A 26143-nucleotide genomic window follows, 5' to 3' on the forward strand; every position below is an offset into this window, starting at 1 on the left:
AGATTATCTGGGGTGGCCCAAATATACAGATTCCCCTATGTCCATATCACATTCGCACCAGTTGCTTGAGGGTCTCGATCGTGAGGGAAAAAAAGAGTGGGGGTAGGGGGTACCCATGCTGTGGCCCACGGCCCAATCCAAAGGCCTGTGAAATCGCACCATTGGTGCGAACCCTGGAAACCTGACCAGCATATAATAACCGTACATAGCTAAGAAAAAAAAACGTCCAAACTGAAACTGCTGCAGCACCTTAAATAGGAATTTCCAATGATGCAGTGACTGCCTTGGCTACCTGGCTAATCTGCGATATTACACAGAACAGCCATCTCAAATTCAACATTGTGGATCTATTGGGGACATTCCCATTGGTCTGGGTGCACCAGTAGACTCATATAGGGAAGAAGCCAGGTCGCCATTATTTTTGTGAAACACTTTAGCATCCGTGTTAATCAAGGACAGTGGCCTGCATGAGCCAATTTATGCGGTGGTCTGCCTGTCTTTTTTAATACTGCAAAATAATAGCTTCAGAGAGGAACGGTGGAATCCAGCCGAGAGCCAACGATTCGCAACCATGACGCCAAGTTCAGCCAAAACTATCAAGGAGTATTACAGACTGGAACGTACTGACCTTTCCCATTCAAATGTTGGAGCTTAATGTGTCAACATAAGCAAGAAGGCAGACCCTAACAGACCCTACATACTGTGAGGGGTCAGAAATGAAAGCCAGACACAAAGTTGTCATGCTTTTGATTAAAGACTTTTATTTAAATGAAAATGGGTTGGGAAAATGCTTTTCTGATGCTATGCTAAACAGGAGTTTTCCTACCTAAAAACCAAAAACTAAGGATCTGTGTCTGTGTGAGGATGTCAATAACTGAACAGCTGTCCTTGTGACCAAAATGTCCCATCCTGACCCACACACTACAAACAAAACAATAAAATGTTCAAGGAAATGCCTTCAACCTGATATTGGCAAAAAAGTGTTAAAAACTGAAGATTAGAATAACTCCAACAGAAATGTTCTCCAAGGTGGAAGACCTTTGATTCAGAGGGTGATCCCTTCCCTGGATTTGAAATGGATGGCAATGTCTCTTTTACAAACATTTCCTTTTGTGTCTCTCCTGGATTCACAACGTTCCTGTTAGGCAACAAGTTCTGCAACAGTCTTTCTTCAACACAAGTGTCTCTTTTGTCTAGCGAACACTGTTCCTCTTTTAGTATTTCTTGTAGCTTTGCACCTCTCCTGGTATACCCCCTGCCTGGACTTTTTGTGCAATTCCAACTGCCTGCTGTACTCTCCTGCCAAGACCTCTCTTGTGGTTTTACTTGCCTGGTATACTCTCCTCCAGGACTTCTTTTGTGGTTTTACTTGCCGGGTATACTCTCCTGCCAGGACTTCTTATGTATTTCAATTGCCTGATATATTTTCCTTACCAGGACTTCATATGCGTTTCACAGTTCATAGAATCACCAAAACTACATACACAGCTTTTGGCTCAGTACATATTTCTGCGGTAATGTTTGTTCAAGCTTTGCCCCATACTTGCATCTCATGCATCCATATCTCATTGAGGTTTGAATCTGTACTTTGCCTTTTCTGCATTCAAACAAGATTCTTGTATTCTCTGTATTAGCAATCTCATTACATTCAAATTGTCATTGGCGCAGTCGCTGGAACTCCCCAGGGTCCCCACTTGCTTCGGGTTGACTCACTGGTTCTCTCCAACATTTACGATCTTGCTTTCGCGCTTCAGCGGGGTGGCCCTGCTTCTCGATTCCCAATCTGGATTGTGCAGCCATCCTTCCGGCCTCCTTCATGGCTCTGCGGTCACACGCCTGCTTTCTCTTAAGTCCCGGGCTGGAGAACGCTGCCTCTTCGAGCTGGCGAGTGCTGAGAAACTCTCTAGCAGCACCTGGCCTCTCCACAGCGCTTCCTGCTTGCACACTGTTTTTATCCTTCTGTCGCAACGGACACCTCTTCTCTGCCACACCGATATGTGTCTCTCGCGCTCAGAAGCCTCTGCGTAGTACCCGACGCCTTCTCCTGTACTGCAACACTTAGTAGTGCAGTTGCCATCTTAAATGTGCCATGCACAAGTAATTTGGAAAAACAACTAGTCCGCACATTAAGTTTGAGCTCCTGTTACCTTGGACCAACTCCTTCATCTTCCTCGTCTGAGTACTGCATTGTTTATGGGCGTTGGAGTCCATGGATGTCATCGGACATATAGCATTTTGGTAGTTTTTCTCAATGGTTATAAAGGCGAGAACAATTTCACATAAAGGTATATCAAAGGAAAGAGGGTTTTGTTGGAACTGTGTGTGTCTAGGTCATACATGGATTTTTGACCTAAAGAATATGGGGAATAGGTGTCTTTACTTCCTCTACAAGGGGGAACAAACAGTTGACAATAGGCCATTAATGTCTTGGGTATTGGAGGGACTTCCTCATGGGAAAAGGGGAGATACCGCTTTTTGGCCAGTAAAGTCATGAAACATCCCTGGTAGTTGTCTCCTCCCATGTGATCCTCCCTCATAAAGCCTCCCCCAGGGTCAGGTAGCGTCTTCCGTGCCCTGGCCACATGGGAGGAGGTCACCACTGTGGAATCCAGGATGACGCCACTGGATTCATCACAATACACACTAGTGAGCAAACAATGTTGCGCACCATTGGCCTGGGCTCCGGATGTAGCAACTTAGACCATCTATAGCGTCTCGAACTTTCCAGTACCCACATAATCGGTTCTGTTTTGCCGAGCACTACAATCGTAAAGTACCCATTGTAGAGAGACATTGAATAACCACTTTTTATGATATTCCCTACATACATGCCTGTGCAGCCCAAGAAGATTCTAGCATCAGCCAGAATGCCCTTAGCCTTAAAGACTGCATTGGCACCCGACAAGTTAAGTGCCAAATCATCACAAAAACGGTCATCAAAGGTTGAGACATTTCTTAGCAAATCTTATCTTCAGTCCAATGGTTCCTAGTCATCCTGGTCATTACTATATGCTGTGTTGTGCCTGTGGGAACTGTCAGCCTGATCACTGTCACCCATGCGGTCAGTTACAGTGGAATCATTCTCCTTTCATCACTTCATCCAGAATCAGTGCAACTACAATGGCCTGAAGCCAAGCTTAGGTATCTACAGTTTCCACTGCTGTCGATGATGTCGGCACACCTCAAGATTTTAAAATAACAATTGACAGCACAATAGAGACATTTCAATTTCTTTGTCGGTAAATGTTAAAATGGATTACAAAACTGGGATGTTTGATAGATAATTTTCATTTCCATTCCAGCCTCCTACACAAAGCTTCTATTTGGCTAATTTATCTTCACACCAACACACAAATCACTTACTTGTGGAAACATCAATTAGGTGGTTGTCTGTGGGATGTCGTTCTGCCTGATCTTTTGCTTGTAATGAAAAGACGGTGGTGGCAATGAGAGGACCTAATAATACAAAAAACATACATTTTAAATGTTCTTACAGATTATATTCCAATGTTGAAAATTGACAGATTTGCAGCTCTCTGTGTTTGAATAAAAGCTAGAATATCCTTGAGTATCAAAGTGGAAGGTAGGATTGTGAGCTACAAATTACAGCGGTGAACAAAGAAAAAGATAGTTCAGATAACTAGAGAAGCCCTTACAAATAGGTCTTCAGAAGAAAAGCAATAGCAAGAACTGCACACATGCAACAAAGTGCAAAATAGCAAACAAGCACAGCCTTAGGTAGTGAGTAATAATCCCAATGCAATCCATTTCAAGCACAAGTTCAAAGATAAGTAGAGCGAGCAGTGTGATTATGAACTGATAAAAAACAAGTATATACCACAGTAGGAACAATAAACAAACAAAGAATTGCACACAGAGAGTAATTGAACCCAATGCTTATTATGGGATATATACACATAGGTCACTCTATAGTTGAGATCAAGCCTGGTTGCATTGACCTTTACCAAAATTCTATTACTAATAACTTGAATCGCAGGACGTATTTGGATACAAAGTTCCAGACAAAATGTGTGCCACTGGCCTCTCCAAACTGTAAACCTTGGGGAGAATTAGTTAAATAGTTCAAAGTCATTAATAAAACAAATAAAGCTGTTTTTGGACTACTCTCATTGAGAAAAAAGTGGTTCCATTAAACACACTTAGTGTAAAAACTGCTGGACGAATTTGCTCCTAATAAGAATCAACTTGTGCACAAAGCAATGTAGTAGTGCCTTTTGTTGGTTTGGGGTAAAACCATGCACTAACTGTTCAATCATTTGACTGAAATGGGGTTGCCCCCTGGTCCCAATAACGTTCTATATGTCCACTGGTGCATTGTAGCAGCAAGACTTTTCAGAAATGAAAATTTGCAATGATCTAATCTTGATGCAGTAATTCAGAGGGAAGCCGAACAAAGAAAAGTGTACACAATGACATTTGGAGGGCGAAAAGGAGCAGTTTCACATTAGAGCACGGGAGGGAAGGGGGGAAAAGGACCATTTGTGTAGTTGAAGAGTATCTGGCGGGCTTGAGAGCCTGTTTGTGGCAGAACGTTTTTGTCTGACCGGGGGAATTCCAAGAGAAACCTGCAGGTTTTTTGCGGTAAAGTCACAAGACCTGCATGAAAAAAAAAAAATTGTTAAATGAACTGGGTATTGAAAGAGGGAATAACAGGGGTTCAGGGATGATATACATAAGTGAGAGGCTAGAAAGGAGGAGGGCACATTGAGAGTTCCACACGGATGGGGACACTTATAAATCGTCAAGTCTTTTCCCGCTCCCGCAGTAAACCTCCATCTTGTTCCAATAATGAAAGGGTCCGAAAAAACCTCTTTTCAAATGTATGCTAAAATATGCAGGGGACAACCGACATTAGTACAGCTCCCATGGCCGGTGACATCTAATGATTTAATTATGAAGGAGGTATACAGGCCTCAGCTGTAGGCCCGGCCCACTGGCCTTGGCCACAGTCTTTTAGCCAATTTAGTGCTAGGTGGTGAGTGGACATGGCCAAAAAAACAGTAGGGATTCATTGGAGTACCTATGTAGTAATACATTGTAATTTCCTTTAGTGTAATCAATTATTAGACAACTTTGATTGAAATGTGAGGTGAAATTGATTTCTTACTCCAGTGTATATATTTAATGGTTAAATAACCATTCCCATTTTTACATAAGCAAAACAAAATGTACCTCATACAGTAGGCAAAAGATTAACTAATTAAGAAACTAAATAGGAACCGAAAACAGTTTTGAAAAATATAAACATGATTGCAATCAGTTAGACACATAAAAATAAGTAAGTTCTTATACTTCTTATAATATCAATTTCCTATATACATTATTAGATGCATACAATACCAAGTTAGATGCAATTGGCAGGACGCCACACGATTCTATTGTGAAATGGCTGCCGTAGATAAGAAGAGTTACCTTGGTTTGTCTGTTTTTTTTTTTACCAACACCATTACTCTAAAACACACCCCAAAATGGTACTGAAGTCGCGTATATGCCAATAATCGGGCTGTTGGGGCCATCCACCCTATACCAAAGTGGTAAGCAATTAACAATGTCGAGACCTGCCGAGCGTACATATAAATATTAAGTACGTTTTAATTTTTATAAGTAATCAAATTGATTGGGCATATGTTTAAATATCTGCACCTTTCAACTATATCAGAGTACTCCATTACGGGAAACCAAAAACACTGCGAAGAAAAGGGACAAAAAGGGCTATTGAACAATATATAATAACAATTTAAAATATGAAGAACACCTAAAGTTGTGAATTAAGAAGGCAAATGTAATGTTATTATGTAATCAAGGTAAACAAACTGAATGTTTAATGCATTACTGCACTAAATAAGAAGTTACATTTAAAGTATGCATTACTTACAGAGAATCGAGTGGACAACAACTCAGACCTGATGGAGAGAACAGTCATTGTAATATCTCATAAGAGGTACACTAAATCTCAACTATTAAACAATGTTGGTTCCTATCAACTATAAATAAACCAAGTGAGAGTGATAGTACAAATAAAAGTAACCTGGTGTAAATATCAGTGTTCCGACACTGAAATCGCCTATAAGAGGGCAGTGACTGATTATAAACAAGTTATTACTTGGGCAAAACAGGCTAATTATAATCTAGAACAGATCTAGAAATTCTAGAACAGCTAACGCCAAATCAAGTTCAAGGGAACGTTTCCTAATCTTGAGAGAACTAGTAGTGAAAATGTTTTTCAATTTAAAGATTATAAAAAGCGACCTCTGATGTGAGAACATTCAAGAGGAACTAATGAGGAAAATAGTCATCAACAGGCCATACAAAAGCGAAGAACAAGTGACTTCTTACCATGTAACGTTCTTTTGACGGGATGTTCCTCCGACGTATTCCTTATCTTTGATAATACGTTTCCAGCTTGCTGGCCTCGGAAATTATTTCTGTAGAGGGCGCTGCGCGTTGACGTCCGCCGAGTCGATGTCCCTCGACGGCCACTGTATCTGCGCCAACGTCACCATGCCCATAAATAGCCACGCGCGGCGTCCGTTGCTCAGTTCCGTTTTGTAGCATAAGAAAAGTCATGCCTGAATTGGTTATTGACCTTGAAGGAGCGTAAGCTGCAACCACAAGGGAAGTATTACTGCAGGGATGGATGGGAGGGGCGATAAGGAATACGTCGGAGGAACATCCCGTCGAAAGAACGTTACAAGGTAAGAAGTAACTTGTTCTTCGAAGGGATTGTGTCCTCGGACGTATTCCTTATCTTTGATAGACTCCCATAGCAGCGGCATGCAATTGGAGGTGGGAGTAAGAATGTTATGTATCACTTTAGGGATGGACCGAATGTAATACGGCCTTGCCAAATCTGGTCTCTTGACTAGTGGAGGAATCCAGGTTGTAAAATTTTGTGAATGTATGTGTGGACGGCCATGTGGCAGCCGCACATATGTCTCTGACCGGTACCCCTCTTTGGAAAGCCGAAGAGGCTGCGATACACCTGGTTGAATGAGCCCTAAGATTTTGGGGTGGCTCTTTCCCTGCCAGTTTGTAACATTCCAGAATTAACAAAATAATCCACCTGGAAATAGTTTGTTTTGTTATGGGTAGTCCCAACTTGTGACCCGAGTATCCTACAAACAGTTGGTTTGCCTGCCTGATCCCAGCCATTCTGCTGATGTAAAAGCTGAGAGCTCGACTTGGGTCCAGCCTATGTAGCCTTTCATCCTCTTTCCCCGGATGGGGAGGAGGGTAGAACGAAGTCCTTGTGGAAAATTGTATGTGGGGGTTTACAGGAGAGACCTTGTAGCTCACTCACCCTCCTAGCAGATGTTAGTGCTACCAATAGGACAGTTTTAAGCGTGAGAAATCTCAGCGAACAAGAGTGAAGTGGTTCGAATGGAGTGCCCATTAAGAAGTTTAAGAATAAATTTAAGTCCCATAAGGGAACTTGGAATGGTTTTGGAGGATAAACATTAGTTAATTCCTTGAGAAATTGCATCACTAGAAGTAGTTTGAAATAGGATGGTTCCTCCGCAGTGCGCTTGAAGATTGAAAGCGCTGCGAGATAGCCTTTTACAGTGCCAACTTGAAGGCCTGAGTTTGCCAAGTAGAGTAGAAAGGAAAACACTGTTGGTGTACCACATGAAGAAGGGTCGATATTCCCTTCTCTACACCAGCTGCAAAATTTGTTCCAACGGCAGCGGTATAAAGACTTTGTTGCTGGCCTTCTGGCCGAAAGCAACACCTCCATGACGTCATCAGGGAGATCCCAATTCTTGTACCTCACCCTTTCAGAAGCCAAGCGTGAAGGTTGAGGGTTCTGATGTCTGGATGGAGAACCTGACCTCCCTTCTGCAAGAGAAGATTCTCTTTGAGTGGAAGACGGATTGGAGGGCAGATGGACATATCTAGAAGGTCCGGGTACCAGGTTCTCCTGGCCCAGTCCGGGGCAATTAGGATCATGGTTTTCCGGAATCTTCTCAACCTCCTGATCATTTGAGGAATAACAGGGACTGGTGGAAACGCGTAGAGGAGTGGAAACTCCCAGTCCACTACGAACGCGTCTCCTAGAGCTACTCTCGGGGGAAATTCCCTTGAACAGAACAGATCGCACTTCTTGTTGGTGCTTGTGGCGAACAGATCCACCTAAGGGCGAAGATCTCTTGAAGGACTTCCTGAGCTAGCTCCCACTCGTGGGAGACTGTACTCTGCCTGCTCAGAGTGTCCGCTGTCAAGTTCTTCCACTCCGGCTAGGTGGACTGCCGATAGAGAAATTCCTTCTCGAATTGCCCAAAACCAGAGCTGCATTGCCTCTCTGCACAGTGGCAGGGACCCTACGCCTCCTTTTTTGTTGAGGTAGTGCATGGCCACCGTGTTGTCCGTCATTATCAGGACATTTCTCCCCTGTACTGATGGCAGGAAAGCTTTCAGCGCTAGTCTGATCGCTCTGAGCTCCAATAGGTTGATGTGTAGTCTGGACTCCGATGGAGACCAACAACCGCTGATGGTCAAGTCGTTGGCATGAGCTCCACACCCCGTGAGTGAGGCGTCTGTGACTACTGTTATCTCCGGCCATGGTTGCCAAAACAGTTCTCCTTTCAAGATGTTCTCTGGATAGGCTCACCATTGAAGGTTGCGGGCTACTTTGTCCGGAATCCGGAGGAGATCTGTCATTCTCCCTGAGAATTGCAACCACTGAGTTCTTAGTGCCCACTGAAGAGATCTCATTCTCAGGCGAGCCTCTGGCACAAGGAAGATGCAGGATGCCATGAGGCCTAGCAACCTCAAAAAGTCGAAGGCTGGGAGACTTTGGGCATTTTGAAACTTGTTGACCATCTGCAGAATATCTTGAGCCCTCACCTCTGGTGGTGAGGCTTTTACCAGGGAAGTGTCCAGGACCGCTCCAATGAACTGGAGTCTCTGTGATGGCATCATCTATGACTTCATTAAATTGAGGGAGAAGCCCAGTTTGTGAAGGAAGTGGCAGACATAATCTAGCTGGGTCTGAGCTTGTTCCGAAGACACAGCCCATATCAGCCAATTGTCTAGGTAGGGGTAGATGTGGATCCCTTCCCTCCTTAGACTCGCAGCCACCACCGACATTAGCTTGGTGAAGACCCTCGGGGCGGAGGTCAGCCCAAATGGCAGAAATCGAAATTGATAATGAGAGTCGCCAATTGCGAACCTCAGGTATTTCCTGTGTTTGGGATGGATTGGCACATGGAAATAAGCATCCTGAAGGTCCAGAGATACCAGCCAGTCCTGGAGCTGGAGGGCCTGAAGGATCTGAGAGAGAGTTACCATCATGAACTTGTCCTTCCTGAGGAACTTGTTCAATTCTCGTAAGTCCAGGATGGGTCTCAGTCCTCCGTCCTTCTTTGGTACGAGAAAGTAGGGGGGAGTACCAGCCCTTGTTACTGTCCGCTACAGGTACCAGTTCTATGGCACCTTTCTCTAGCAGGTCTAGAATTTCCTGCAAGAGGAGCGGATCTGGAACATTTAGAGAGCTGTTCCCCGGTGGATGACTCTGAGGGATGTGTAGAAAGGGTAGGCAGTAACCCTGGGCAACTGTCTCCAATGCCCAAGCATCTGACGTCATAGCCTGCCATTCCGTCAGATGGTGAGTTAACCTGCCCCCTACAGGTGTCTTGTGTGGAAAGACCTCAGAGTGGTTTGGGGGCGGCTGATGCAGATGCCGAGGGTAAAGAGGCACCTGCTGCTGCGGCCTTAGTACCTTTGACCCGTCCACCTCGGGTGGATCTTCTTTGGCCTCTTTGAGCCAGCTGTCCTCTGCCTTTCCCGAATGTGGAATAATAGCGAAAGGACTTTCCTCTCCCAGAGGTTCCTGAGGGGCGAAAAGGAGTTTGGCGGATAGCAGCTCCTAAAGATTTTGCTGCTGCTTTAGATGTCTGCAACTTTTCCAGACTGTCATCAGCCTTCTTTCCGAATAATGAAGAGCCGTCAAAGGGCATATTCAAAAGTCTGGCCTGTACATCTGGAGCGAAGCCAGACTTTCGCAACAACGCATGCCTGCAGATTGTTGTACTTGCCGCCATGGCCCTGCTGATACTGTCAGCGGAATCAATGCCAGTTTGAAGTGACTCGCACATGGCATCCTTGCCATCTTTAATAATGTTAAGCCCGGCGCGCAAAGGGCGATTGACTTCCTGAGAAGGAGCTGCTGTTTGGCTGTGCTGCGAGAGACGGGGAGAACTGCCGGTGCAATGAATCAAAGACGCGAGGCTAAGCCCCACCCCCTTTTCCTTGCTCCGCCCCGACCAGGAAGTGAGGGAATAAAACACTGCCCCATCGACCCTTGCGGCGCTAAGCCCGGCGCGCAAAGGGCGATTTACTTCCTGAGAAGGAGCTGCTGTTTGGCTGTTTGCTGCGAGCGGTGAGCGAAAGAACGCTGCTGCCCAAGCTCCCGATTACGCAGCGTGCAGAGAGAATAACAAACGCCGGCTATTGAAGAGTCACGTGAGCCGGTGTGGTGATGTCGACGGCGCGACCAAATATGCCGAGGCGTCGACAATCGGAGCCTGGAGCAAAGGACCATATGACGAACGGCCAATTAAATCAAGTAAGTGCGAGTGTGAGTGCAGAAAATTTTCGCTACCAAGTTTCCACAGCAAAATGTTTAAAAACTGTGAACATCGAAAATGGCATGATCGAAACACCTGAGTATGATGAAGATAAAATAATAAGGCACCAAAATTCTAGCACAAGAACTAAGAGCCTCCCAGAAATTTTGGGAGGCATAAATGCTCCGTATTACACCGAACTAGGGATAGAATACACTGAGATCGAGCAAGGGTCTTTGAGCTCACATAACAAAGTGGAGTCTCAGGCAACACTTTGCCTCCAAAAAATACCAAACAGGAACGAAATAGTAAACAGCCCCTTACCGGTGGCTTTAATGGAGGCGAGCCCCAGATTATTACCCAAACTGGATGATGGCATTAATACGGCAACAAGCGACCAATGTGACCATACAGACATCGATGAAAGGGTTGGAGAAAAAGCAACCAAAGGAGACAAATGGACATCATCAAAAAATGATTTTAATGATGACAAGATAATAATAAACACCAACGAGGATGTATTTACATCCGAGGCCATATACAAACAAAATACACCGAAGAGAACAGAAAATAGAAATGGAAATCCTTCAGAGACCTTACACACAAATGGAGACGCTTTACACAGGAGAGACTTAAATGCAATCCCAAATAAACTGCCAAACGATTCGAGAATCATAAACCAAACCCTGACCACAAACTATTCAGTTGATATTAATACAACTAGTCCACAGGAAAGACTATTGATGACGAAAGCTAAATTGAGACCGAGCCAAAATATAACACATAAACGGCCAGATGATAAAACATATGAAACTTACAAGGCCCAGCCATTTAAGAGATGTAAAACAGATTGCAGTCCTACTGAGCCCATCCTGTGTTCGCAAAAAAGAAATGGCAGTAAATTGAGCGGGAATGATAGACACTTAAACCAATTAAAATGCGACAGAAGAAGTCGAATTGATTGTATGTCAACGTGCGAACCAGACGACTCGAACATCACTGACACAGATTCCACCACTGACTCCTCGCTAATGGAAAGACAATTCCCGAAAATACAAAGAGGCCCGGGAGATCAGCTGAAACAGAGAAAAACTCCAAATGATGATGAACAACGTAAATGGTGTACAAACCTAGTAGGCCAAATTATAAATGAACTTCGACCAAACCTCACCTCTGCGCGGACAATCACGGTGGCTCCATTGATAAAGCTATATGAACAACTGAACAAAACAAGTAAGGATCAAAACACACTTATGGCTTTGTTGAACTCCAAAACAGTAAATCTAGAAATGGAAATTGCTGACATGAAACAACAGGCAAAAAATAATGTCAAGTCATATGAGATAATGACAATGTTGCTTAAAGAACAAATGAAAACAAATGCGGAGGACAAAAGACTTCTAGCAGAACTGGCGAGGGAAGCGATCTATATATTGAAAAACCAAGCGCATCCAATAACAAAGCAGAACACGATTGACAGCGAGCAGGAAACAATTGAAAATGTCAATAAAAACCTGTATCAAGAAGAAAGGCAAGGCTCGCTGGACCAACAAGACCAGATGGGGATCAACAATGTTGCAGACCAGAAAATAAAACACTCTTCAAGTAAAACAATGCAAGCCAGTACAATAGTCGAAGTACTTGATCTGGACAATACAGAAAGTCGCGGTCAAAAGAAATCAGAATATAGACATAAAGCCACAGAAATGGCAACGACATTCTTCGGAACAGAAAATGAAATCGAAAACCAACCCTCTACCTCTGCAAATGCAGATGGTTTACCACCAATAGCTATGAACTCAGCTGATTGGGATGGTTCTCCAGAATCTTCAGTAATTATAGAAGCAGTGGCTGAAGTGCCTGCTAACGCCGAGGGCTCATCAAACGTGCCTCCCACGCCAGTAAACAAAGAGAGAAGCAAAGTTCCTCCAAGCGCATATTTTTCAATATTTAACAAAAAAACCAAGGACCCAAGTCCAGCGAAAGCTGGTGAGGAGAAAATGAACTCAAAGAAACAAACAAGAAAGACAAAAAATATGCCGAAACGGAAAAATAACCAAACAAGAAGTTCGAGCAAATTCCTGAGAAACATAAAAAATCTAAATGCACTACTTAAGACAAATATAGATAAAGAAGATCAGATAGCTATTAAAGAAAAAAAAATGTGGTGGATAAACCGCTGGACTCAGAACTAAATGGCAACTCACAAAATGCAGTTAATCGAGATTAGCAAAAAAGCGACGAAGCAGACATGATTGATCTGCTCGCTAATTTGTCAACTCATGACTCCGAGGCTAACTTTGAAGAGGAGCCAAATTCTAACTTCCTTGATTCCAACGTGGAAGTCCCGGAAGACTCCAAAAACCTTGAAGTAGATAGAAGCAAGCAGATTGAGAAACTTCACAACGGAGTACAGGAAAAACGGATCTGTAGAATAATAACTCCAGAGAAGAGAGGTAGTGCTGAAGTTATAAGCGCTAGCCGATCAGAACCTACTACAAAGCGTTTCAAAACCATTGGTGAACGTTGGACCTATGAAGCTAAAACAACGCAAGTATTTGCCCCTGGCTCAGAAGATAAAACAAAAGCTACAGAGGTAGTAATAGATAAAGAGAAAGAAGTTGACCACCCAGAAACTCAAGTAAATGAGCAACGGGAATGGAACTATGAACTTAACCAACAAGAACTGAGAGAGGAACAAAGAAGAGAACAACCTCGTCATCAACCACTAAAAACGAATCAACCAATAAAGAGATCGAACAGAAATGCAAATTACTGCCTGATGATTGAAAGAGTGATTTGTGGGACAGACAACTTGATACTAAATAGACACAATGTCCTTCAGTTGTTTAAACACATACCACAACTGAGACCAAAACAGTCGAGTTCTTGAATGAAAGAAAAATGGATCAGGTGTTACTACATATACACTCTAGAATAGTGAGCGATTTGATCTTGAACAACAAATTGGACTTAAATTCCTTGGGCTTTGATGTCTGTGAGATTCTTGAGGAAAACTTACCAAGAAACCGAAATGAAAAGCTGCTAATTAAACCCAAGGAACTGATCAAAAGCAACACACAAATAGACACTAGGAGTGAAGAACACCAAAACGGGAAAAAATGTGTACAGAACAACGAGAGACAAATAGCTCCCAAATTAACCTAACCAGTGAGCGATACCTCTGAGAAAAACCACCAAAAGATGATATAAAAATAACTATCATACAATCTACAAAACAAAGAGAGGAGGTTGGAGAAGCCCAACACAAAGAAACCAGAGAAGGGGAACAGGATAGGTGGAGCTGGCTAGCCGTAACTTTAAATAGCGAGAGAAAAAGCTAATGCCAAACGATACAGGAGGATAAGGAGATATCCTGCGGCTCCTGGAATAGCCGAGGGTTCTTCCATTTATATAATACGAAACTGAAAGAACTAGAAGTCCTAGACATTATTTGCTTACAAGAAACATGGGTTCAAAAGGCACCAGTGGCCGTAAACTATGAAATTGCACTCAATCCTGCAATAAAACAAACCAAAGGAAGGCCTAAGGCAGGACTAATAACTTTGATAAAGACGGGAGGTCATCTAAAACTAATTTCATCTGCAAACCCGTCCCCGTATGTTCAGGTGTCACAAGTACTTGTGGAAGCAGTGCCAAAAAAGAAAGAGAAGATCTTGCACATAATTAACATTTATTGGCAACATAAGGACCTGGATGATAGCGATTTCCTAGACCTGATCTGTGAACTCATTGATAAAATTTATGAACTGGAAAGGAATGCAAATATTATCCTTTGCAGAGATCTAAACATGGACTGCTTACCTAAAAACAATCATAAAAAAATAAAACCAACCAGAACAACGACCAGTTTATGCCAAATTACTGAAGCTTGGTCAGAAGAGATGGATGCCCGGAACATACATCTACTGAACGGTAACGTCAGAGGACACATCCCTGCAAAACACACCTGGGAGAGAGAGGAAAGTAAATCTACATTGGACTACTTCTATATGTCAGAGAACATATTTAAGGAAGTAATTACATTAAAAGTGACAACTATGCATCAAAGCGATCACAATCTGCTGATGACATCAATAAAAGCAGAACAAGGAGGAGAGATTGACATCTGGAACCAGCCATTAATAGTTGCACCAAGTAGACAGAGGGTGCGCTTAGATGAACAGAAAATTAACAATCTGACAAGTGCACTGGCTGAGACCCCAAGGCTTCAGTTTAACGAAGAGATTGAATATAGCAACCTGCTTGAAAAAAACACTGAATCGCAAAGAATAAACCAAAAGTCGATTTATAAACATCAACATGTTTATAACACAGAAATAGTCCAAAACAAAAAGAGAACTACGCAAAGATATTTGAGCCTTAAAGACACTTGATGAAGAACAGAAGAGACTAAAAACTAAAACGCTCCAGAGGAGATATAGAGCATGGCAATCAATGCACAAACACAAAATCATGCAACAAGATGCTGAAGCAATGCTAGCGCTAATATCTACAAGAGCAGTGAAACGCTTCTGGTCCGTAATCAACAACTTAGAAGCACCACAAGGAGCTTTGATAATAAACACAGTGACTGAACTGTTTTCGAAACAAAACATAAGAGGAGCGAGGCCGACGTATGATCTAACAGAGTGGTCACTTAACATCACGGAGGAAGACATTTTAATTAACATAAAAAAGCTGAGCTCCTCGAGAGTGCCAGGGCCCGATGGCCTAACGAATGCTCAGTTGAAGAATCATCCTGAGGCTTGGGCAAACTTTTGCTACACTCTTTTCAAAATCATCCAACGCGAAAAGAGAGTTCCAAAATCATGGAAGACAGCAGTAATTGGACCGCTCTGAGCAGAAAAACTATAGGCCCATCATGTTGCTCGACGTGATTGGGAAAGTCTTTGCTAATCAAATTTTGAAACAACTAGTAGCTTGGATCAAGGAGACCGAGCAATTTGACATCCGACAAACCGGCTTCGTAAAGGGAGTAGGTTGCTCTTTGAACTTGCTGATGATCAACATGCTAAAAATGGAAGCCTTGAAAAATAAAACAAAGGTATATATAGCGTTCGTAGACCTCGCATATGCATTTGACAGTTTTGATCGGCAACTGTTATGGTCAAAGATGAAGAAAATGAACTGTCCTCCACACTTACTAAGACCAATACAAGAACTGTATTCAGAGACATCAATTAAAATCAGGCTGAACGCGAAAGGCTCTCTATCATCATCAATAAGAACTGAAAGAGGTATAAAACAGGGCTGTCCTTTGGGAGCAAGCCTATTTAATTTACTAACTGCAGATGTCAGCAAAGACCTAAATCAAGTTAGAGCTTTTCCCCCAAAAATAAATGGACAAAACCTGGGTCACATGGTCTATGCTGACGACATGGTACTATTAGATCAAACACTGATCGGACTACAAAGAAAGCTAACGGCTCTGAAAAGATACACAGACACAAATGGCTTGCTAATAAATACTAACAAAACCGAGATACTAGTGTTGCAAAATGTAAGAGGAGCGCCAAACAAAAAATGTATAAAGTACACATGGTCAGTAGGTGAAGTACAGCTTGCCCGTGTAACCCAAGCACAATATCTCGGCGTCACAATAAATTCTAACTTAACTGACAAACCAATGGTAATGAACATCCGGAGAAAGTGCACGATGTTGGGAGCCCAAGCTGCTACAATAAACAAAAAATACGGAAAATTCAGTCTAAAACCGGTGATGGAATTTTACAGAGCAAAGGCCATCCTGACACAAATTTTTGGTGCCAAAACAATGTTGGGCTGCTCTTTTAACACCTGGACGTGGTGTGAAAACACATTCTGGTCAAGATCACTACAACTGCCCAAAGGGGCGCCTGTCGCTTGCCTGCAATACGAATTAGGCATTACATCAATCAACGCGAGAGTGCAATGGAATACTCTAGCTTTATATAGAAAGATTGTGGGAGCGGATGAACTCCCGCAATTTAAGATTCTAAACTGCCCAAATAAATCACCAACTGATACCATCTTTATGCAGTGGAAAGCAAATTGTGAAAAAATGTTGGAGACCATTGGAACAAATGTGGAAACCTTAAAACAAAACCCCAACAAAGTAAAGAAAAAACTATGGGAATGTGATTGGTGCGAAACAATAGCATTAAGGGCATCCTATAGACGCATGGAGGATGCTCCTTCGGAAGCAGGAATGCTCAACAAGATACCGAAACACTTGGAACGCTTCCCTTGTCCAATAAGAAGGAAACGATTTATTATGTTCCGCCTGAATCTGTTCAAGACCAAACAAGTATTAAATCTCTGGAAAAAAAGTAAAGAGAACGATGACTTGTGTCGATTTTGCAGATGCAAAAAGAATCTCTAAAACATCTGGGCTTGAACTGTGCACACTTCCAACAGGAGAGAGAAACTCATTTAAAAAAGGTAACCATAGGGAGTAAATACCAAACGAATGATGACATATTGTCGTGCCCGCGCCGCTGGCACATGCATTGGCAACCATCATGGACTACTTGGTACTCATTTATCCTCCTAATACTCCTTGAACAACTCCTTTTCACGCCTTGGCCTTTTATTTCAATTTGCTCAACTTTGGTTCTTTCTTATTTTATTCAATTAACTACATTTACCATAATGCACCTGGCTACAGTCCTCAATTCCTGGCTATTCTCATTCATCGTTATTGGGACCACAATCCCCAGAAGCCCTAGTGGCCAGTGCTGCTTCCACCTGCTCAGGACCAGAGAGGGAGGAGGCAGATTGTCATCAGGTGTGCTGCCTGCCCCAGGTGCTGTCAATTAGCCTGCCTCAGAACAGGGAAGGGCTGTATATAAGCAGCTGCCTGCAGGAGCACAGTGTCTTGCATCTTGAGATCTCCCCACTCCTGTTTGCCTTGACCCGCTACTTTGTATGCTGTTCCTGTTGCTGCATTATCCTGTTTTGATCCAGTGCCCTTTCCGGGCTCCCTGCCTTGCAGCCGATCACTCTCCGCTGCCTTCTACCTACAGCCCTTGTCCTCTGGGCTTCCTGCCTCGCAGCCTACTACAGTCCTCTGCAGCCCTCTACAGCCAGCGGCCCTGCTCCTCTGGGCTCACTCCTTGCCTTGCAGCCTGCCTCACTCCGGCTGCCTACAGTCCTTGTCCTCTGGGCTCCCTGCCCTACAGCCTGCAACCCTCTGCTGTCTCCAAGCCCTTGTCCTCTCGGCTCCCTACCTTGCAGCCTGCACCTCTTTGCTTCCTACAGCCCTTGTCCTCTGGGCTCCTTCCTTGCAGCCTGCTCCCTCCGCTGCCTACAGCCCGTGTCCTCTGGACTCCCTGCCTTGCGGCTTGCTACACTCCTCTGCAGTACAGCCTGTTTACTCATAGCTGCCTACAGCCCTGCTCCTCTGGCCTCCCTACCTCGCGGCCCTATTCTTTTGGGCTCCCTGTCTGTCGCCTCCTACTAATCTCTCTCTGTCCTGTTTCTTCCGGACTCCCTGCCTTGCAGCCTACTACAGTCCTCCGCAGTCCACTACAGTTTGCCTGCACCTAGTCCCACTCTTGACTGCAGACCTGCTTCCTACTTTGCAGCCCTTCTGTTTTCCTGACTGCTGCTCCCTTGTTCTCTTCCTTGAGTCCTCTGTACTCCACCTTTGGTTATCTACTTCAGTCTAACTGCCTTTCCTTCATTTCCTTCTGCTAGATTGCTCATTGACTTCCTTTTCACTGGATATATCTGTTCTTGTCTTCTCATGTGTCTTATGTAATCCCTTTGTAGAGAGCTTGCCTATTGGTTTCCGGCAGGTAACCTCTGCCCCTTCCCTTGTCGCGTTTTCAGTGTTACAGACACCCACTGCTGTTGTTCCCAGCCATGAGCATACAGCGTGGGCCTCTGTTATAGCAATCTGTGCAGAAGGCTGGAGTTTCCTAAGGTTCGTGGAACACTCTTTCCCATTTCAGCATACACCCCAAGAGGGAATCCAGTTTGTTTGTACCTTTGTATCTTTTGCCCCTTTTGGCTCACAGCTACAGTTTCCTACTCTTCTTTCTTGTTTAACTCCCTGCTGTGTGTGCTTATTTGCTACCTTACTTCGGCACAGCCACCCAAAATCTACCTGGGTACCCTGTGCCACTCTTGACAGAGTGCCATTCCTGACACATATGGGCGATACTACACGAAGGTCTAAACAGGCAACTGATGTTCGCATTAACGGCATACCTTGGAGAGTTAGAGAAAAAATTGGAACAAAAAAACACAAATGACGAAGACTCCAAAGAGGATTCAAAGAACTATGGTAGAAAGTGAGAACAGAATAGAACTAGAGAAACTGGAAGCCTGAGAGACAAATGTTGCCTTTTAACCATCCCAATTGTAAAGAAGGAAGTTTTGCTTTGTTTTTATTATTTTAAAAGTTCATAATGAGCTGAAATTAAATAAATAAATAAATAATGTTAAGGAAGGCTTCCTTCTCCTCTCCTTCGGGTATGCAGTCAGCCGCTGATGAAGCACACTCCCATAGTGTGCGACTGAACCTGGCGAGCGTACAGGTGGCGTTGATGGACTTCAACGCCATACTACAAGCAGAGAAGACTTTCTTTGCCATAGAATCGTACCTCTTGTCATCTCTATTCTGTGGGACAGTAGGGTAAGCGGTCCTGCTGCTTGATGAAGTTGCCGCTTGGACCACCAGACTCTCTGGAGTCGGGTGTTTCGATAAGTATTCAGGGTCAGCCGCAGCTACCCTATACTTGGCTGATAACATTTGTTGACAGCAGGGATAACTTCAGGAGTTTCCCAGTTAGATGCAATTTTTCTTTGTAAGGCTGTATGGAAGGGGACCACAGGATCCTCCTGTGGACCTTTGTCTAATATGTCTGTCAGGTCATCCTGTTGAAAAACAGGCGAAGGCGCAGACCAACCCATGAATTCAATAATTCTTGCCATCAGGGTTCTATAGGGTGTTTCGGCATGTTCCCCTGGGTATGGCTTAACAAAATCCACTTCTGGGGAAGTGTCCAGCCCACTTGCTCATGCAATGACTCCTGTAGGTCATTCAACCTTCTTTCCTCAGAGGTGAAATCCTCTGAAACAGGTAGTGTGGTCCTCTGCAACTCGAAGGTTTCCTGGTCAGAATCTTCCCCTTCTTCATAAATTGAAGATAATCCAGGGTACTCTGACCTCTGAAATGGTATAAAACCCATTTCTAAGGCAGAAGGAGCCAAATTCATCGTTATTGGGCGAGAAAATGTCGATGTCGTCGACGACGATATGACAGGCTTTGAAGGCGCTGAAAACGGCGCCGAGAAAACCAGAAGAGGCCTCGAAGAACTCGAGAGGATCGGGATCCTACTCGAGGACATCGACAACAGTCTCGGCGTCGTGCCGGAGGCTCTAGGAATCACCGTTGGCTGTGGAATAGCCGTGGTCTTCTCTTTCATCGTCGTCGACGATGGAGTTGAGTCGATCGACCGACCGATGCATCGAAGAACCCTTCGACAACGGCGTTGATGGCGCTGATCCATGCGTCGAAGGAATCTTCGACGACGGCGTCGAAGACGGTGCCTTCTTACCCGATGGCCCGTGGCACTCTCGGGTGGAATGTTTCGCCGGGTACTGCGACTCGCGGCGTTTTGATTTTTTGGGTTTTTCACCCGGAGTATCACCCCCAGCTGTCTTCGAGGGGGACGAGGCCGCTTTCTCGAAGATGCCTAACATTTTCTTCCTGAATTCCTCCCACTCAGCCTGAGAGCTGTGTTTTGTTACCTCTCTCGAGCTTCCCCTTGCGCTGCTTCAAGGCTTTCGCCTTCATGGACATGCAGTCCTCACACTCCGAACAATGGTGCTCGGCTCCCAAGCACCACAAGCAGATCCTGTGTGGATCCGTTATCGACATTTTTTTACCGCAGTCTCGACATTTTTTGAAGCCGGATCGCAGCGTTGTCGGTTCCGATGAAGATGCCATCGAGAACGAGTTGGTATATTTCGAGTAGATGTAGATTAGATTATCTGTCTGAACTGAGCAGCGATGTTCCGAGGCCCCACGAAGCGCAGAAAAACAGAACTGAGCAACGGACGCCGCGCATGGCTATTTATGGGCATGGTGACGTCGGCGCCGATACGGTGGCCTTCGAGGGACATCGACTCGTCAGACGTCGACGCGCAGTGCCATATACAGAAAAAATTTCCGAGGCCAGCAAGCTGGAAACGTATTATCAAAGATAAGGAATACGTCGGAGGACACAATCACTTCGAAAAAATTTTCTGGAGATTGCAACTCTCCACTACCAATAATACTGACCTGCCCAAGTTCTCCTTTAAACAGGTCTCTGAAAGAGAGTTCTTTACAATGGTGACGAGAATGAAACCGACCTCTGGCAAAGGGAACAGGTGTCCTGAGAATATTATCAAGGACTTGTTAAATATACCTACTCCTTGGATTACTAAAATTGTTAATTTCTCATTTAAAGCCTCTAGTGTACCCATTAGTTTGAAAGAGGCATGGATCACGTCTTTGTCAAAAAAAGGACACTCTGGATCCTGCTGTGGCCAGCAACTACCGCCCTATAAAAAATGTGTCATTCTTACTAAAGATCCTGGACTGGATAGCTAATCTCCAGTTCCAGGAATGTATAGAATCAAATAACTAATTGGGTACACGTCATTCGGACTTTCAGACCAAGCATGGAATTGAGATGGCTCTTCTTGATCTTAAGGCTAACATCTCAGGAATTGTGGAGAACGGCAATACTGCCTTCTTAATGTTACTTGATATCTCAGCAGCCTATGATCTATGTATATATCTAGTCAGTAGGCCTGTTTGGATTGTGAATTGCTCGAGCAGCACTGTGGCTTGGATAGAGTCCTTTCTTGGCCATCGCTCTGCCAGGGTCTCTGTGGATGAATTTAAAGCTTGCCGTGTGGGGTTCCACAGGGTTTGGGCCTCTCTCTGACACTTTCCAATATCTATACCCACCCCCTCCTTGATCATACGGATAGTCTCGGTGTTAGTTACAGAAATTATGCAGTCGACACACAGATACTCCATGATTTTCGGGTAATTAGGTCCAGGATTCAGAGGCCATCAATCAGATATAAATCGTCAATTCAATAATGGATGGCATTCAACTCACTGGCCTTGAATGATAAGATAGGACTCACGATTGTGGGGTCTGGCCCTCGGTTGAAAAAGCTTGACTCTTACTGAAACCAGTTCGTGATTGCTGGCTGCACCATCCCAGTGCCTCCATCCGTTAAAACATTAGGAGTGTATTTGGCTTTGCAGCCATCTATGAAAAAACACACTGTCCACTTGTGGTTATCATGTGCCTACGTTACTAAACTACTGAGACACATTAGACCTTTCTTGGCCTCCGCCTTGATTGATTCTAAGCTGAATGATTTTAATGGTCTGCTGGCTGGCCCCTCTATTGCAATCATCACAAACCGCAGACCATCCAAAATGGGGCAGTAAGGGCCATTTGTGGTCATTGCAGGCAATACCACATTATCGCGGCCAGCCGGGCCCTTCTTTGGTTGCCATTCAAACAAAGAATTGCTCACAAAAATCCTTACCTTGACTCACACATTCCGTAATGGCAATGCACCCCAGTATATCTCTGACCAGCTTAAGGTCGCTTTGAGTATGAGATTACTTTGCTCTAATGACGAGAACAAGCTTTTTCATCCGTGCTTTAAATTGCAGAAATTTGGAGGCACAATGTTTGGGCTCATTGTACCTGGAATAGTCTCCCGATTTCTTGTCGTTCCATTCCACGTATGAATGGCTTCAAGAGAGCGAGTAAAACGTTTCTGTTCAAGTGCTCTTCAGTGTTGGTCACTGTAAGGAACTCGTGGTGGCAACAGTAGCAACAGACACAAGTGATCACAGTTCAAGGGTGTTTATTAAACTGTAAGTGCAGGGTGCAAAAACGCCTTACCTACATCTAAGATGGGAGCAAGCTTAGACCATCAAAAGAAAAATAAGGCAGTCCTTGTTGCATCTTTTCAAAGTAAAAGGCCGATACTAAGAGTGTGGGATAGGGTTTTCAATAAAGAAAGAAGTGTTCACAAATAATAAGTCAGGATGTGATTGCAAGGGGTCCCCCTTCCCCACGTTTTGAGCACGGGACAAGGTGGATCTCCTGAGCACAGCGCACACCAGAACTTTCCCAGCACGAGCCAACAGTTCCGTACCAGCAATCAGGTTCTTCGATGGTTAAGTCTCTTTTCAATAAAAAGTTTCTTGCCTTCGAGGGCCTGATGTATTCAGCAAAACAAACAAAAAATTTCTTTCCAAATGATCTTTGGGGTGATGACTTTCCACCCTCTGGATCTCCTTCTCTTGGGCTCGGAACGCTTGGGATTAGCGTTCCCTCGAGCGAGGGCATGCCTTTCTTTCAGGATCTCCCTCTGCCGAGCACGGATCCCAATGCCCAAGGGGAAAAATCCACTTCACCTGGTCTTACAATACTTCTTGCATTCACAAGTCTTAATGTCTTTTCAAACAATTAATTATGGCCATCCCTCCGTCGGGTTCAATCCTGTCAACACACTATTCATACTCTAATTTCACCAAGCGGGATTCACTTCCCTTTTCTTCACAATCATCTGTCGGTCAAAGACTTTCGACAGCACAGAGGATTTTACAAGACCCCTGTATGACCACTTTGACCTCTTTTCGCCTTTTCCCAAGGCATTCTGGTTACGGTAGTTTCGACCATCGGGTAATCGGCCAGAGTTTCCTGCGTGAGCAGCCATACGGTGCCGGACTCCACCTTTTATTCCTGTGGGGAAGGGGAAGGGCCGTCAGGTGTGTGTGATTCTGGTCAATTGCCTGACTTTGCTTGACCCTCGTATTGGGACATGTCAGGTAAACGGCTCTGCTGTTAGTCCATTGTCTTTCGTGTTGTGTGAAAGTGTTCGTGTTGCAAAGGGGGGGGCAGTGTTTTGGAATTTCCTATGTGGTAATTTGGTAGGATGGGGAAAATGTGTAGAAAGAAGGGAGATACCAAATCTCACCCGTCCGATGTCCCACTCCCACTCCCCAAGGAACCCTCATCCAGGTGATCCTCCCTGACTGGTCCACCCCCAGGAACTGGATCCAATAGCGATGGCCGTGTACTGGCCACCTGGATGACAGATCCCCGGGGACTAGCTAGGTAGACTCTTTCAGGTTTCTCACAGGTCCTTGTTAGATTTAAGCAGGAGTGTGACAACTGCTGTCCTGGTGGACTCCGGGAGAAGGCAAGATAGACATGGAGAATTTGTACATGCTGCATAGATGCGGAGCGAGGATCTCAGCATATTCTTTACAGAATTCTACAGAGATGCCATCCTGCCCAGGGGCTTTACCGCTAGGAAGATCCCGAATAACCCTGCAGATTTCCTCGATGGAAGGGGGCGTTCATCAGGTCCGCCTGTGCGGGGTCAAGCCATCCCAGGGCAACCCGGTGAAGATATGACCTGATTTCCTTTGAGGAGACAGACAGTTGAGATGAATACAGTTGACTATAATAATATAATAATTGCAAAATATCTTATTGATCTCGCCAGTCACCCGAACCAGGTCCCCGTCTGGGTCAGCTACCTTCAATACCCTCCCTGTCCCCTATCCTTGTAGATCGCCCAGGCAAGAGTGTGGCTAGGTCTGCCACCTTCAGCATATTTGGTTGCTAGAACCGGGTCCCCCAAGTATTTGTCCTCCCTATGCGCGGTCTCGGAAAGTTCAAAGTGCTTATCTGCTAACGACCTGCGAATCCCCGCCCCGAGTCTGTTTATGTTCCAGTTTCATCTCTTTTTCTAGACGATGCAGGGTCGTGTTCAAGCATTTAAGCACCCCACCCTCCCTATGAACACCTTAAAGGCCTCCCAGATCATTCTAAAATCGGAGACAGAGTCAACATTGGTAAGAAAATATTCGAGAATATCCCCCCGTATTCCATTCCAGAACACTGCATCCTCCAGAGTGCGGGGACAAAAAAACACCAGCGTGGGGGGTGGTGTGGCAAATCAGGGACTGAGATAACAGCCAGAACAGGGGAATGAGCTACAGCGCTCTAGCTACATCCAGCGAGTGCAAAGTCCTCTCGGCCGGCGTCGAAAGTGACGGAAAGAAAACTGGTAACGCCAAGGGCTCGTTGAGGTGGAAGTCCGACGGCACCTTGGGCATGAAGGAGGGGTGCATCCTCAGCACTACCCTCGTGTCATGAAAAGTCAAGTATGGAGGCTTGCAAGATAGGGCCTGAATCTCTCCCACTCGTCGTGCAGAGGTGACGGCCACGAGGAATGCTGTCTTCCATGACAGGAACTTCAAAGGTGCCGAGTGCATAGGCTCGAATGGGGCTCCCATGAGCCTGGTCAGCACCACATTAAGCTCCCACGCCGGGGCAGGGGCCTTCACCGGCAGAAATGATCGGAATAGTCCCTTCATGAATTCCTTTAACAGGCGATGAGACCACAAGGACGCCCGTCCCGTAGTCCTGGTGTATCGGGAGATGGCAGCCAGATGTATTGTTATGGAGGCGTGAGCCAGTCCAGCTTTGGCCAGCGACAGTAGGTACGGCAGCACTTGAGGGGCCGTAATCCGCAGAGGGTTAATCTTCTGTGCACAGCACCAGACAGAGAACCTCTTCCACTTATGACCGTAACACTTGAGAGTCGAGGACACCCTGGCCTTTGCAAGAACCTCTCTGCAATCAGCCGGGATATCGTACCCTCCAAACTCTAGTGCTGCAGGAGCCAGGCCTGCAAGTTCAGCGACTGTGGGTCGTGATGGAGAATGGCGCCTCCTTCTCTGGAGAGAAGATCCACGTCCGCCTGCAGTTTGACAGGTGGGGACGTTGACAAGTCCAGAAGGTCCGGGAACCAGATCTGCCTCGGCTACGCCGGCGCGACGAGGATCATCCTGCACCTGGACTTCTTGAGCTGGTTGATGAGGTGGAGCAGCAACGGAAACTGAGGGAACGCGTATAGAAACAGGCCGTCCCAAGGGAACGAGAAAGCATCGCCCATGCTCCTCGGCTGTGGGAACCTGCTGGCGAACCTCTGGCACTTGGAGTTCGTCGCCGTCGCGAACAGGTCGATCTGGGGTTTGCCCCATCGTTGGAAGAGTCGATCCACTTGGTCCTGGCGCAGTTCCCACTCGTGGCACGAGCGCAGATCCCTGCTGAGTGAGTCCGTGATGGCGTTTTTTATTCCTGCCAGGTGTAAGGGAACCAGAAACATCCCTTGGGCGACGGCCCAATGCCACAGATCCTGGGCCTCCTTGGATAGGGCTGGGGATCTGGTGCCTCCTTGCTTCCGTATATAGAACATGGTGGTGGTGTTGTCGGTGAAGATCCTCACCACTTTGCCCTTGAGGGACGGAAGGAACGACTTGAGAGCCCAGAACACTGCTCGGAGCTCCAGAATGTTGATGTGGAGGGACCTCTCCTCCAGGAGCCAAAGGCCTCATGCGTGGAGGTCTCCGGTGTGGGCCCCCCAACCCTCCATAGAGGTGTCCGTTGTCACCGTCTCCTGAAACGCCGGGATTTGAAATTCCGTGCCTGTCGTGAGGTGAG

General features: G+C 45.3%; 1 protein-coding gene across 1 annotated transcript in view; it reads right to left on the reverse strand.

Annotated features, from left to right (window-relative positions):
* Positions 1-26143, reverse strand: part of LOC138567646 (zinc finger protein 398-like) — a 1191033-nt gene that overhangs the window by 790341 nt on the left and 374549 nt on the right. Inside the window, exon 3 of the mRNA XM_069646115.1 lies at positions 3364-3456. Within this exon, the coding sequence (XP_069502216.1) occupies positions 3364-3456 (93 nt within the window). The remainder of the gene's footprint in view (positions 1-3363; positions 3457-26143) is intronic.

Source organism: Ambystoma mexicanum, chromosome 2p (assembly GCF_040938575.1).
Source record: "Ambystoma mexicanum isolate Mex_15411 chromosome 2p, UKY_AmexF1_1, whole genome shotgun sequence".
NCBI classification, from domain to species: Eukaryota; Metazoa; Chordata; class Amphibia; order Caudata; family Ambystomatidae; genus Ambystoma; species Ambystoma mexicanum.